Source organism: Cervus elaphus, chromosome 17, assembly GCF_910594005.1.
Source record: "Cervus elaphus chromosome 17, mCerEla1.1, whole genome shotgun sequence".
Lineage (NCBI taxonomy): Eukaryota > Metazoa > Chordata > Mammalia > Artiodactyla > Cervidae > Cervus > Cervus elaphus.
Window position 1 is genome coordinate 6,938,901 of NC_057831.1, and position 16,065 is coordinate 6,954,965.

The 16,065-nt window shown below is 38.0% G+C and overlaps 2 protein-coding genes across 4 annotated transcripts in view; both read left to right on the top strand.

Moving 5' to 3' along the window:
• Nucleotides 1-10,152, top strand: part of LOC122673603 (cGMP-specific 3',5'-cyclic phosphodiesterase-like) — a 70,166-nt gene extending 60,014 nt beyond the window's left edge. Inside the window, exons 3-4 of one of the 3 annotated variants that reach the window (XR_006334741.1) lie at nt 4,373-4,514; nt 10,135-10,152. Coding sequence is in view for 1 of the 3 variants with exons in the window: in XM_043871530.1 (XP_043727465.1) it covers nt 4,373-4,408 (36 nt within the window). In the remaining 2 variants the exon portion in view is untranslated. Of the gene's footprint in view, nt 1-4,372; nt 5,090-10,134 lie in introns of those variants that run through there. The other 2 variants (XR_006334742.1, XM_043871530.1) reach the window with 2 other exon arrangements.
• The window catches only part of LOC122673217, a 499,807-nt gene that overhangs the window by 423,660 nt on the left and 60,082 nt on the right, over nt 1-16,065 (top strand). The gene's annotated exons all lie outside the window — the stretch shown is intronic.

Here is a 16,065-nt window from a genome sequence, read left to right on the forward strand (position 1 = left end):
GTCTGTTGTTCCATGTCCAATTCTAACTGTTGCTTCCTAGATTTCTCAAGAGGCAGGTCAGTGGTCTGGGATTCCCATCTCTTGAAGAGTTTTCCACAGTTTGTGGTAATCCACACAGTCAAAGGCTTTGGCATAGTCAGTAAAGCAGAAATAGATGTTTTTCTGGAACTCTCTTGCTTTTTTGATAATCCAACGGATGTTGGCAATTTGATCTCTGGTTCCTCTGCCTTTTCTAAAACCAGCCTGAGCATCTGGAAGTTCACATCTAAAAAAGGTTATTTCCCTACTTTATGACTCAAATTGGACTTAGTATTCTCCACTGAACCTTCCCTAACCACCACACATCTCGCCAGCCAGTTTGAAGCACTCTTGAAGTTGCCTTCCAAGAAACATTCCCATAGTTATCTTGGGAATCATTGTGCATTTGCTGCATATATTCACTTGGTTCTCATCTGATACCTCCTTATTTGCAGCTGTTTTTGTGTACTGGCTTCCCAACTAGATTTGCCTGGCAAAGCAAGGTTATTTTCTTTTCCCTCTTGCAGTGACACAGTACCACATCACAAGATAAATATTACTCAGTAAATATCTACAGATAAAAAAATCTCTCTTGAGAAAACATGCTCTGTGTTGTTACTTCTCCTTGGCTGACGTTTCTTCCCACTCCCCACAATGGCTGCACTGAAAACCTTGTCTGCCCATCTCTACTCCCCTCCCTGCCCCTCCCTCCACTGAGAACTAAAAGTTACTGCAATACTGTGACTCATAGGAAATTTATGTGTTTGTTCATGACCAAGCATATGTGAGAAATACACAAACACACACACACACACACATGAAGGTGTTTGTGTGTGTATGTTAGGTAGGAAGTGAGGCATGAGCAATGAGGAGTGGACTAGCGGGAAAAGATTCAAGTTGATCTCTAAACCCCACCCCAGACACCCCCACAGTGTGGCCCAGGAGAGCTCACAGATATGCTACAAAATAACTTTTGCCCTAGGCAGACTTTTCCAACTCCTGCCCTTGCACCCTAGGCACAGGGTAGATACAAACTAAACACAGGGGCTTCTCCAACTCAGCACTTGAGACCTTGATGCACAGCTGTGTCCTCAAGAGACCTCAGGAGCCCATAAAAGATTCATAAATATTCTATACATAGAGACACCTGATTATAACAGACTTAATTATGGGAAAGACAGGCACAGGAGAGCCCGCTGTTATGTAACTTGCAACTGTAAATCAAAACTGCTAGCTCACGTCCACCTAAATACGTAAAAGTCCAGTCACCAGGGCCCCTCCTGCCTGGCCCACCTCTCCCTTGAGGGGCTCTGTGCTTTCCTTAATAAACTTCTTTTTGCCATGGATAAGACCTCAGATTCTTCTCTTCGTCCTTACCGAGAACTGAGCCCCGTGAGAGAGTCCTCTTTGACCCTCCCTTACCCGGTAACATATATAACACACACAGAGAGCGTCCACATACATCCCAACGACAGACTGTGGTCTTCATCCAGTTTCTGGCTCACAACTTCCAGAACGCTTGAAATGTCCTGATTGAAACAGGCAAAAAAGGTAACATTTGGTCTCTTAACCTTTGGTTGCAGACAAAGGTCCAGGGAAGGTGACTTTTGGCTTCCACCCAAGGGTGGGGGTTGGCTGCCAGGAAAACCAAAACTAATCAAAACTAATCAAAACTGTGATTAGACAAAACTTTCAGTCCCACCCCCGGGGACTGGAGGTGGGATCCATCAATCAATCATGACTATGTAATGAAGCCTCCGTAAAAACCCAAAAGGACCACGCTTGCCCTTTTCCAGGAAGCTTCTGTGTAGGGAAACCAGAATACCTCGCATGCCACACAGGGCTTCTTTGTCCAGGATCTCACCCTACGCATCTCTTCATTTAGCGATTGATTCATATCCTCTAATAGTCTTTTATAATAAATGGGTAATTACTGAGTAAACAAGCTTTCCTGAGTTCCATTATTTGCTCCAGCAAATTAATTAAAACCGAGGAGGAGGCCGTTGAGAACCTCTGGTTTGCAGCCAGTAGGTCAGCAGCACAGGGAAACAACTCAGGCTTGAAACTGGTGTTGGAATGAAGGGTGGCCTTATATGAGAGACTGAGCCCTTCACCTATGGACTCTGACTATATTTCTGGGTAGGCAGTGTCAGAATTGAGTTGAATTCTGGGTAGGCAGTATCAGAATTGAGTTGAATGAATGCTAGGATACTGTTGGCATCAGAAAATTGCTTGTTGCTGTCCTGAAGCCTACACACACACACACATGCTGATACTTGGTCCAGGAACCCTTTGCAGCTATCCTCACTTAATGTTTCATAAAGAAAAATAAGAATTCTATACTCTTCCTTCTCCTTTCTTGCGTATTTTCATTTCCCAGGAAGAAATGGTCTCTTTTAAAGCTTATTCTCCATCTAGGTCCTCCATGTTGCTATTTTCTGTGGTCTTGGACTGTTAGTTACACCTTTCCAACTTCCAATCACAGTTTATATATTTCTTCTGGATCTCTTTCCTCTATATTCCTAAAAATAAAATGTCCAAGTTCCAGCAATTGCTCATGTTATCACCCCACTCTCCCTACCCCTCACTTGCAAACTCCTCAGAGAAGACGTCCATCACCTCTGCATGACCCAAATTGCTTCCTCTTAGTTCACCAAAGATCTTTTAAGTGCAAAATCTAACGTTTTCCCATTCTTATTCATACTGAATTGTGAACTGAACTACTAAAATATTCTACCATCCAACTCAAATTCATTAAGTAGGTTTTCAGGACATTCATCTCATGATTTGCCTCCTACTTCTTCATTTCTTCTGTTTCCATCACTGTGTCTTCTTCAACCATGTGTCATTTTATTAGTTATTACCCCCAGATCCTTCCGAGTCTTTTCCTCACCCAAACTCACTTGAAGGAAAATTAATCCAATTCCACAAATTGAGTTATCATGATCTCCATGTATATAATTCCACGATGACCTCTAAGATACCAGACTTAATTCTTCAGAGTTCAAACACATGAACACATTTCCAAAATGTCTGAGATCTGTCATCCCTTTATATTCTTATTGTACTGGACATTCTCATTTCCTTTTGTTGGAACTATCGAGAGTTGGCAAGCTGAGAAGGCTGGATTTCAATCACCAAGCTGTTTCTTAGCCAAAGCATTTATATAGTGCACAAAATAAAACCACTTCTGTTGTTCCAGTCCTACTCGGGTACCCTTTTTGGTTGCCCACTCTTAACCTGAAGAGACAAAACTTCAACCTGGACAACCCCTAAGCCCAGGGTCTTCTCTCTATGCTGAGTTTCCACTAGGTTTCCAGCCATTCAGCTTTGTTGCATTCCACTGCTGGATGGGTTCCAGGAGTTTCCCATCAAGAACAGAGGGAAGGACAGAGCATAAAGGATCGCTCAAGCTAGATTATTAAAAATAGAGTCAGACCTTCCACACTTTTAGGATTCATATCCTGCTATCATCTAGACTTTCCTGGACTTGATTTCTGTTCTTTTAGCTGCATGACCTTGGATAAATTAATCCAACCTCCTTCTGTAACTTAGTTTCCTCCATTGTAAAAAATGCAGATAATAATAGTACATAACTCATGGGTTTGTGAAGGGATGAAATTCACTGATTCCCATAAAGCACTTAGAAGTGTGCCTGGCAGAAAATAAGAGCTTAATAAGCGGTAGTTAATAGTATTATTATTTCATCTTTGTCACAATGTTAAGAGAGTGTGTCCCCATCTTTGCTTTAAGTTGCTTTACCTAAGGACTCCTTTAGTTATCCTCTACTAAATATGTACCTGACCCAGGAAAGTTGCATGGGAAAATGGAGGGAAAGCTACCTAAACAATAATAATAACAACAACAAGAGTAATGTAATACATTAACAGTAAATCAAGGCTTCACTTGCATTATCTAATGGAATCCTCACAAAAATTTTATGTGGCAAGTACTATTACAACTTCCATTTTACATACGAGGGGGAAAGGTCCTTAGATAACTTTTCTTAAATTGTTCAGATAGTCTGCCTCTAAAAAGTTTCTGGAACGCACTATTTTGGCAACCCTTTCTTGCACATTTGCCTATGAAGTCTGCCTCTGATAGACTGCTTGGAGATTCCTGCTTCTCCAGACAATGCCATGACACTCTACCCCTATGCTGCCAGCAGTAAAGCGTTTTCTTGTGATCCAAGTGGGTTTTTACCACATAAGAATTTGTCAAAACTCCTAAGAGGGTATTTATTCTATGCCTTCAGCACATTTAAGTGGAAAATGAACGAATGTGCCTTCAGCACATTTAAGTGGAAAAGTCTGGAGCTCTCTTTCCCAATAAAGATCATGTATTTTCCTCACAGGACTGCCCTGGCAGAAGCCAGCAAGGAGAACAGTAACTCAGATTTCTACACAAGAATGCAAGTTGACTATCCTAGCTACATCCATTCCACGTCTGCCTTAGAGAGGGGGACAGGGAAGGACCACGACCATCCCCAACTCCAGGTGATATATCCTATAACCAACTGGGTTTCTGCATATACTATCTAAACCAACTATTTCCACAGTGGGATTGTACAAACCGATTCACTGGGGTACAGGGAGAAATGTAGAATTCCCACTTAAGTTGAAAATAAACTAAGCTGTACTAAAACGTAACAAATGGATCAACTCCAACACCCTCACAATCTGCACATCAGAAAGTCACAGATCATGACTTGTGTCCTAAAGAAATGAAAGTCAACAGTTGCAAATCTACTGGTGCTTTCTCTGTGCAGCTAACAACAGATACTGTGCCCTCTAACAAGAATTCCAGAAAAATTAACATTTATTTCTTTCAAAGAAAAAGTGACTTAAAATGAGGATTTTTTTTTTTCCAGAAGACACTTGTGTGGCTGAAAGAGCATGTCTGTGTCAATTATTTTTTTAAAAGTTTCATCTGCACATTAAAAAACTTGGAAACAAATTTTTCTAATCTATTTATAATATTTCTAAATTACAATCTATTTCCAAAGGCAATTAAGACGAAAGCAATTAGTTCCAAACTAATAGAAAGGTACTAAGTTCTCATAGTTTAAAGAAATGGACTAAAAATACTTAAACTTTCAGTTTTAGACCCATTCATTAAAACTATAAAGCTACAACATTTTTAAATTAGTTTGCAAGAATATTTAATTGGTACCAAGAAAATGAGGAATTTAGTAGTTTTTCAAGACTCTGCATAATTGCTAAATACTGATAAATAAAAATAAGAAGTCAACAATGCACTTTCACTTGGATCTTCATATCTTTGTGCTGTATCTTTTTTAGCTATGATGGCCAAAAAACAAAGCAAAACTAAAACAACAAATTAAAAAAAAAAAAAAACAAGTATTAAATTAAGCTGAAGTATCTGACTTTTATGGAGAAGGCAATGGCAACCCACTCCAGTACTCTTGCCAGGGAAATCCCATGGACAGAGGAGCCTGGTAGGCTATAGTCCATGGGGTCTCGAAGAGTCGGACACGACTGAGCAACTTCACTTTCACTTTTCACTTTCATGCTTTGGAGAAGGAAATGGCAACCCACTCCAGTGTTCTTGCCTGGAGAATCCCAGGGACAGGGGAGCCTGGTCTATGGGGTTGCACAGAGTTGGACACGACTGAAGTGACTTAGCAGCTGCAGCAGCATCTGACTTTTAAGTCATTATTTAAACCAAGATTTTTAAGAATAAGGAACATGCTTCCTTAACATGTTAATCACATAATTCTTAATATAGTTAATATATTTAGAGATAGTAAAATTATTTTCTAGTGATATAAGAATCATCTTTAAATAAATACTTCTTTACATCTTTAATTTCCTACATACATACACACACATGCACACACTGTAGCTAATACTGTGGAAAATGTCTATCATTAGAGATAAATAAACCTATATTGTGGAGAAGGAAATGGCAACCCTCTCCAGTACTCTTGCCTGGGAAATCCCATGGACAGAGGAGCCTGGTGGGCTACAGTCCATGGGGTCACAAAGAGTCGCACACAACTTAGTGACTAAACCCATATTGGGGTGTATTCACTATTTTCTGTTATTGTTGAGATACATTATTTTAAACAAGATCTTCGAGAAAGAGATGAGGACGGAACATTTACATTTCCAGAGTCCTTTGAAGAACCTCCCTTCAAGCTCCAGTCTCCCTGGAGGCACAGCAAGCTTACCTGCGGTTCTGAAGGCCTGCTCCTCCCACCCTGCCGATCTTTTTCCCAAGGCCGGCAGCCATCCTAGGAATAGCAACACACACCTTCTTAAGTCCCTAAAATGTTCATCTTCTATGAACAGTGGTATTTTGGACTGCTCTTGGAAAGTAAATATTACAATTTCTTATTAATTTAATAGAGATTAATGATAACTCAAAATTAAAAAGAATCTTGACTCAGATCAGGAAGATCCCCTAGAGAAGGGAATGGCTACCCGCTCCAGTATTTTTGCCAGGAAAATACCATGAACAGAGGAGCCTGGCAGGCTACAGTTCATGGGTTACAAAGAGTCAGATATGACTGAGCGACTATCACAATAAGAATCTTAATGCAAAATTCCAAAAACAAAATGCTGTGCTGTGCTTACTTATTTGCTCAGTCGTGTCCGACTTTTTGCGACCCCATGGACTGTAGCCCACCAGGCTCCTCCATCTATGGGATTTCCCAGGCAAGAATACTGGAGTGGTTTGCCATGCCCTTCTCCAGGTGATCTTCCCAACCCAGGCATCCAACTGAGGTCTCCCTCATTGCAGGTGGATTCTTGACCAGGGAAGCCCTGAAATCTATCTTATTAATACCTTTTTAATTATACAAAAAAAAAAAAAACCCACACATTTCTTTTAATAATAAAATTCTGCGAATAAATTTTAAACCATATATATGCTTCATTCTGTTGTTTCTTACACTAGAGTCTGCAAGAATATTCTTGGGGATATACTAATTAAATGAAATTTTATTTCAAGTTTTCTTTTATTTTGATAATAGCATAACACAGGTTTAAAGAGGTATATTCTAGATCACCCAAACAACTGCAATCTATTTTGAAGTAAAATGTTTCCATCTATATTTACAACCATACTGGGACTTAGCAAACATAAAGAGACACTATTTAATATTTAATCCATTTGATCTTCAACATTCAACCAAAACCTTTGGAATTCAGTAAGTCTTTGTGCTGTTAGTTGATGTTTACAGGTTACATACACCATTCAAGAATTTAAAATGCTGTCATATTCAATTTATAAGTAGAAAAGCTCAGCACAAATAATAGAATTAATGTGCATGACTGATCTGTAACCTGATAAATATGGCTTGACTACTATATTGTTTGATTGAGGTATAAACACAAGGCAAGTTATAAGAAAACTGTTTCAGTTGAAAAAACCAAGCTTATATAAATAGAAAAATATAAACAAACTTAAAATAAAGTGATTTTTCATATGTTCACAAAGCTTTTTCTTCCCATAAATGTTTTATAAAATGATACTAAAAAATATTTGAGAAACACCCAACTTATGGCTTGTCTATGGAATATCTCAGAAAATATTTTCCACTTACTCAGCTAACATCTTAATTTTATTATTAGTTAGTAGATTTAACAAAACTAATTCATTTATATGCACATATTAAGAACAATAAAAGTGATTTTATCTACAAAAGATTCAGAAACAACATGCTTAAAAGGTACTACAGGCATAAAATATTTAACCAAATTTAATATGTAATTATAAAGTCATTTAACACTTTAAATCTGTTTTTATCAATTTAATTGCAACCATGGCTTTTAATTTTTCATAGAGTCTTTGTGTTTTTAGTTTCCATATCAGACCCTGTTCTGACTTGTTTGAAATTTCACTTGTATTTTAAAATATCCTCTGCTGTCAGAGGCAACTGATTACAGGACCCATTTTTCATATATATATATCACACACATATTTGTTGATATTTGTAAATATATAAGTGCTCCATCAAACAATCTCTGAGAATTAGATATGAATAAGATTATCATTTTACTTTCAAATTATACCTTTTGGTGCCTAATTATGGTTGAGCTATGGAAGACTTCTAAGTCTCTATGTATCATTTATTACAAAAGAATTATAATAAAACAATACAACATGGTAATACTTTCTGATAAGAACAGCCCATATTTTTCATTACAAGAACTTATGAAATTATTAATGTTCTCAATAATTTTTGTACCTAATTTTTACTAAGGTAAAATTTTAATATCCTATGTATGCAACTGGATCATTAAAAATGATGAATTATGCAAGTACAGAGATACATTTGTTAATTAAGCCACTGTTTATTAATAAAATTCCATGATTTAAAACTGTTCTATTAGTTTGAACATGTGGAACAACAATCAAACAGTCCTTAAGAGGAAAGTATTTGGGGAAAATGGATCTTTAGGAGATTTACATTATGTAACTTAATTTTTAAGCTTATGAATAAATGTAAACATTCATTCGACCTACAGCATAATCCGAGTAGGAAATTTCTGATTTTAATTCTTGCTCTTCAAATCACATGAGAGAGCTGTATAAGAAATAGGGTAACACAGACTCAGGACAGCATCCTTGCTGTTCAAGAAGGCAAATTCCTCATACTGACAACTGTGCACAAATGCCTACGTGCACAGAATTTTTACCGAAATTTAGTAAATAAATGTATTAAAGTTACAAAGACAAATATTCTTACTTCACCCATTTCAGAACAAAATGCTCCATGTAAAGATACTGGACTCAAGAATAAAATAACATCTGGAAATTTGATGGAAAACCGTCCTCAGTCTATCAGAATCGTGATTCAACTATCCAAAATGTTTTCTCTCTCCATGTGAAAACAAATACGCAACTTAAATGTAAATATAAATAAATATGCTTTAGGGCATGAGTGTGTGCATACACACATATTTAAAAGAAGGATACAAGTTCTGTAATATCTTATGATCCAACATTTCATTCTGATGTGTTCCACATATACAAATACCTTAGAAATCACTAAATTCTTTTTCCCTCATTTCACTTTGAACCAAAGCACACATACAGGGCCCGAATTTTCTAAAGGTATTATTTCACATGTAAATAGTGCCATCTTGTGGCAGTTGCCGCTATTTGCATTCTGGCATAAAACTGATTATGGATTGAAACTGCCATGGTTCCTGGGGTGGGAAGATCCCCTGAAGAAAGGATAGGCTACCCACTCCAGTATTTTGGGGCTTCCCTTGTGGCTCAGCTGGTAAAGAATCCGCCTGCAATGTGGGAGACCTGGGTTCAATCCCTGGGTTGGGAAGATCTCCTGGAGAAGGGAGAGGCTACCCACGCCAGTATCTGGCCTGGAGAGTTCCATGGACTGTATAGTCGATGGGGCTGCAAAGAGTCTAACACTAACACACTGACACCTATAAGTCTCCTGAAAGTTCACAGGATTTCCTCAGTGGCTCAGGCCTAAAGAACCCACTGCCAACGCAGGAGATGTGGGTTCGGCCCCTGGGTGGGGAAGATCCCCTGGTGAAGGACATGGCAACCCACTCTAGTATTCTTGCCTGGGAAATCCCACGGACAGAGGAGCCTGGAGGACTACAGTCCATGGGGCTGCAAGAGTTGGACACAACTTAGCAACAACTCAGCAACCTAAGGTTACTGAACATGCTCAGTCTAAAATCAGTTAATATTTTAAAAACAGCCATCTTCCAGAGTATCCTCAAACAGAAATACTTTTAAAACAACTAAATCAGAAACCCTAGATTCTATTACTAAATTTTCTACTAACCAGATAATGGGTTACTAGACAGGAAGCCTGGCATGCTGCAAACCCCAAACTCCATGGGGTTGCAGAGTCAGACACGACTCTGCAGACACGACTCAGTTATGAGCAACTGAACAACAATAAACCAGATAAATGAACTATATAATCACTCTGGACCTCATTTTCTTCATCTCTAAGATTGTCCAGCTAAGTTACTGTCACTTTCTAAAATTCCATTTGATTCTAGCTTTAGAAATTTGCATGAGTATTTCTGATTTTAGCATCCTAATATGGAATACAGGCCTGTTTATGACATATGTTTTCATATTTATATCTTTTATTAATTCTAGGTTGCTTGGTTATGCAGTCTGCTTGAATTTTCTTCAGAAATAAATCTTAATTTATACTTCTCCCTGTCCAAAAAACCTTCAAAACACATTAGAAAGATGTCACCAAATTGTGAATAAAAGTCAATTCAAGTAACTGAAAACAAGTTTTAAAAAAACTTTTTGTAAGGATAAGAGTGCATGCTTTATTTATTTTTTATTAGTTGGAGGCTAATTACTTCACAACATTTCAGTGGGTTTTGTCATACATTGATATGAATCAGCCATAGAGTTACACGTATTCCCCATCCCCATCCTCCCTCCCACCTCCCTCTCCACCCGATTCCTCTGGGTCTTCCCAGTGCACCAGGCCGGAGCACTTGTCTCATGCATCCCACCTGGGCTGGTGATCTGTTTCACCACAGATAATATACATGCTGTTCTTTCAAAACATCCCACCCTCACCTTCTCCCACAGAGTTCAAAAGTCTGTTCTGTACTTCTGTGTCTCTTTTTCTGTTTTGCATATAGGGTTATCGTTACCATCTTTCTAAATTCCACATATATGTGTTAGTATGCTGTAATGTTCTTTATCTTTCTGGCTTACTTCACTCTGTATAATGGGCTCCAGTTTCATCCATCTCATTAGAACTGATTCAAATGAATTCTTTTTAGCAGCTGAGTAATATTCCATGGTGTATATGTACCACAGCTTCCTTATCCATTCATCTGCTGATGGGCATATAGGTTGTCCTGGCTATTATAAACAGTGCTGCGATGAACACTGGGGTGCACGTGTCTCTTTCAGATCTGGTTTCCTCAGTGTGTATGCCCAGAAGTGGGATTGCTGGGTCATATGGCAGTTCTATTCCCAGTTTTTTAAGAAATCTCCACACTGTTCTCCATAGTGGCTATACTAGTTTGCATTCCCACCAACAGTGTAAGAGGGTTCCCTTTTCTCCACAGCCTCTCCAGCATTTATTGCTTGTAGACTTTTGGATAGCAGCCATCCTGACTGGCGTGTAATGGTACCTCATTGTGGTTTTGATTTGCATTTCTCTAATAATGAGTGATGTTGAGCATCTTTTCATGTGTTTGTTAGCCATCTGTATGTCTTCTTTGGAGAAATGTCTGTTTAGTTCTTTGGCCCATTTTTTGATTGGGTCATTGATTTTTCTGGAATTGAGCTGCAGGAGTTGCTTCTATATTTTGAGATTAATCCTTTGTCTGTTTCTTCATTCGCTATTATTTTCTCCCAATCTGAGGGCTGTCTTTTCACCTTACTTATAGTTTCCTTTGTAGTGCAAAAGCTTTTAAGTTTCATTAGGTCCCATTTGTTTAGTTTTGCTTTTATTTCCAATATTCTGGGAGGTGGGTCATAGAGGATCCTGCTGTGATTTATGTCAGAGAGTGTTTTGCCTATGTTCTCCTCTAGGAGTTTTATAGTTTCTGGTCTTACATTTAGATCTTTAATCCATTTTGAGTTTATTTTTGTGTATGGTGTTAGAAAGTGTTCTAGTTTCATTCTTTTACAAGTGGTTGACCAGTTTTCCCAGCACCACTTGTTAAAGAGGTTGTCTTTTTTCCATTGGATATCCTTGCCTCCTTTGTCAAAGATAAGTTGTCCATAGGTTCGTGGATTTATCTCTGGGCTTTCTATTCTGTTCCATTGATCTATATTTCTGTCTAACAGTGCATGCTTTAGATAAGATGGGGTCAACATCAAGCACCCAAAAGTTAATGGGAAAGGAGTTCCACCAAAGCTTCTAGAATCACGTGTTACAGTGATAAGCAAGAAACAGAACAGGCTCAGAGTTAAGCAGCTTTGACCAACACTAGCATATACTGCATGCTTGCCACCTTGGATTCTGTACTACCATTTCATCCTTCCTCCACATCAGTCATCAAAACTCAATTCTTTTTTCAAAACATCTTGCTCTGATGTACATCTTATTTAAGCTCTGGCATCCACTTTGTCCAAGAATTCAAGCTCCTGGGCCGGCATTACTAAAATCACCATCAGAGTTTACTGCTTTTCAAAGAGTGATTTAAGAACTTGCATCAGAATCATTTGGGACTCTGGTTAAAACAAGTTATCTCTTAGATTCCATAGAAAAAGACCAGCACTATCCAGTAGAAACAGAATACAAGTTACATATGTAATTGTAAAATGTTCTGGTAGTTTAAAAAACTAAAAAGAAAAAAAAGTAAAATTATTTTAATATTTTATTTAATTCAATGCACATATAGTATCATTGCAATAAGTAATCAATTAAAGACATATCAATATACATTACTATCAATATACTTTACAGGGCTTCCCTGGTGGCTCAGAAGGTAAATAGCCAGCCAGCCTACAATGCGGGACACCCAGATAGGATCCCTTGGTTGGGAAGATCCCGTAGAGAAAGAAATGGCAACACACTCCAGTATTCTTGCCTGGAAAATCCCATGAACAGAGGAGTCTGGTGGGCTACAGTCCATGAGCCCCAAAGAGCTGGACACGACTGAGCACCTATATATATATATATATATGTGTGTGTATATATATATATATATGAGCTGTTATACACACATTTGTTTTTCATACTAAGACTTCAAAATCTGGTACTTTATTCTTGTAGCATATCTCTATTCAAACCAGCATATTTCAAGTTCTTAAGTCATAAGAACTTAAGTTCTTAAGAACACAAAGAAAGTAAGTACTTCCTCTACATGGAAACCTCATATATTTCACCAGTCTTCTAGAATTCCCAAATTATATTGATACTAATGATTATTTGCATCTTCAAAAAATTTACAAACTATAGTATTATGAAACTGAAGGATATCTTTCCTGAAGTGCTAAGTAGTAAGCTCCTTAGAAAGAGAGACAATTTCTATATGGAGAAAGGTGGGCACCATTTTCTACCAGCGTGGCTCTAACCCGAAATCCTGGTGGAAGAAATGAAAAGGAGGTGATTTAAATACACACAAATTTGCACCACAGAGACTAAAGGATGTAAGGAAAGTATTACTGGATCAAGTCAGCTTATTAGCTATATACCTGTTTCACTCTTCAAACTGATTAAATTCTGATATATAACACTGTATATAGACAAGAGTTCTAAGATGGCCCCCCAAATTTGTGATCTCCAGGGAACATATCCTATATAATCCCTCCCCTTGAGTGTGGTAAGACATGTAGTTATGAGGCAAAATCATTTTGAAGATTAGGTTTAACAAAGAGGAAATCATCTGTCGGGGTCTGACTTAATCACATGAGTTGTTTATTTTTTATTTTTTTTTTTTAATTTTTTTATTAGTTGGAGGCTAATTACTTCACAACATTTCAGTGGGTTTTGTCATACATTGATATGAATCAGCCATAGATTTACACTTATTCCCCATCCCGATCCCCCCTCCCATCTCCCTCTCCACCCGATTCCTCTGGGTCTTCCCAGTGCACCAGGCCGGAGCACTTGTCTCATGCATCCCACCTGGGCTGGTGATCTGTTTCACCATAGATAGCATACATGCTGTTCTTTTGAAACATCCCACCCTCACCTTCTCCCACAGAGTTCAAAAGTCTGTTCTGTATTTCTGTGTCTCTTTTTCCGTTTTGCATATAGGGTTATCGTTATCACCTTTCTAAATTCCATATATATGTGTTAGTATGCTGTAATGTTCTTTATCTTTCTGGCTTACTTCACTCTGTATAAGGGGCTCCAGTTTCATCCATCTCATTAGGACTGGTTCAAATGAATTCTTTTTGACGGCTGAGTAAAATTCCATGGTGTATATGTACCACAGCTTCCTTATCCATTCATCTGCTGATGGGCATCTAGGTTGCTTCCATGTCCTGGCTATTATAAACAGTGCTGCGATGAACATTGGGGTGCATGTGTCTCTTTCAGATCTGGTTTCCTCAGTGTGTATGCCCAGAAGTGGTATTGCTGGGTCATATGGCAGTTCTATTTCCAGTTTTTTAAGAAATCTCCACACTGTTTTCCATAGTGGCTGTACTAGTTTGCATTCCCACCAACAGTGTAAGAGGGTTCCCTTTTCTCCACAGCCTCTCCAGCATTTATTGCTTGTAGACTTTTGGATAGCAGCCATCCTGACTGGTGTGTAATGGTACCTCATTGTGGTTTTGATTTGCATTTCTCTAATAATGAGTGATGTTGAGCACCTTTTCATGTGTTTGTTAGCCATCTGTATGTCTTCTTTGGAGAAATGTCTGTTTAGTTCTTTGGCCCACTTTTTGATTGGGTCATTTATTTTTCTGGAATTGAGCTGCAGGAGTTGCTTGTATATTTTTGAGATTAATCCTTTGTCTGTTTCTTCATTTGCTATTATTTTCTCCCAATCTGACGGCTGTCTTTTCACCTTACTTATAGTTTCTTTTGTAGTGCAAAAGCTTTTAAGTTTCATTAGATCCCCATTTGTTTAGTTTTGCTTTTATTTCCAATATTCTGGGAGGTGGGTCATAGAGGATCTTGCTGTGATTTATGTCGGAGAGTGTTTTGCCTATGTTCTCCTCTAGGAGTTTTATAGTTTCTGGTCTTACATTTAGATCTTTAATCCATTTTGAGTTTATTTTTGTGTATGGTGTTAGAAAGTGTTCTAGTTTCATTCTTTTGCAAGTGGTTGACCAGTTTTCCCAGCATGGCTTCACAGCTGAATTCTACCAAAAATTTAGAGAAGAGCTAACACCTACCTTACTCAAACTCTTCCAGAAAATTGCAGAAGAAGGTAAACTTCCAAACTCATTCTATGAGGCCACCATCACCCTAATTCCAAAACCTGACAAAGATGCCACAAAAAAAGAAAACTACAGGCCAATATCACTGATGAACATAGATGCAAAACTGCTTAACAAAATTCTAGCAAACAGAATCCAACAACATATTAAAAAAATCATACACCACGACCAAGTGGGCTTTATCCCAGGAATGCAAGGATTCTTCAATATCCGCAAATCAATCAATGTAATACACCACATTAACAAATTGAAAGATAAAAACCATATGATTATCTCAATAGATGCAGAGAAAGCCTTTGACAAAATTCAACACTCATTTATGATTAAAACTCTCCAAAAAGCAGGAATAGAAGGAACATACCTCAACATAATAAAAGCTATATATGACAAACCCACAGCAAGCATCACCCTCAATGGTGAAAAATTGAAAGCATTTCCCCTGAAATCAGGAACAAGACAAGGGTGCCCACTCTCACCACTACTGTTCAACATAGTGTTGGAAGTTTTGGCCACAGCAATCAGAGCAGAAAAAGAAGTAAAAGGAATCCAGATAGGAAAAGAAGAAGTGAAACTCTCACTGTTTGCAGATGACATGATCCTCTATATAGAAAACCCTAAAGACTCTACCAGAAAATTACTAGAACTAATCAATGAATATAGTAAAGTTGCAGGATATAAAATTAACACACAGAAATCCCTTGCATTCCTATATACTAACAATGAAAAAACAGAAAGAGAAATTAAGGAAACAATACCATTCACCATTGCAACGAAAAGAATAAAATACTTAGGAGTATATCTACCTAAAGAAACAAAAGACCTATACATAGAAAACTATAAAACACTGATGAAAGAAATCAAAGAGGACACAAACAGATGGAGAAACATACCGTGTTCATGGATTGGAAGAATCAATATTGTCAAAATGGCTATTCTACCCAAAGCAATCTATAGATTCAATGCAATCCCTATCAAGCTACCAACGGTATTTTTCACAGAACTAGACCAAAGAATTTCACAATTTGTATGGAAATACAAAAAACCTCGAATAGCCAAAGTAATCTTGAAAAAGAAGAATGGAACTGGAGGAATCAACCTGCCTGACTTCAGACTCTACTACAAAGCCACAGTCATCAAGACAGTGTGGTACTGGCACAAAGACAGAAATATAGACCAATGGAACAGAATAGAAAGCCCAGAGATAAATCCACG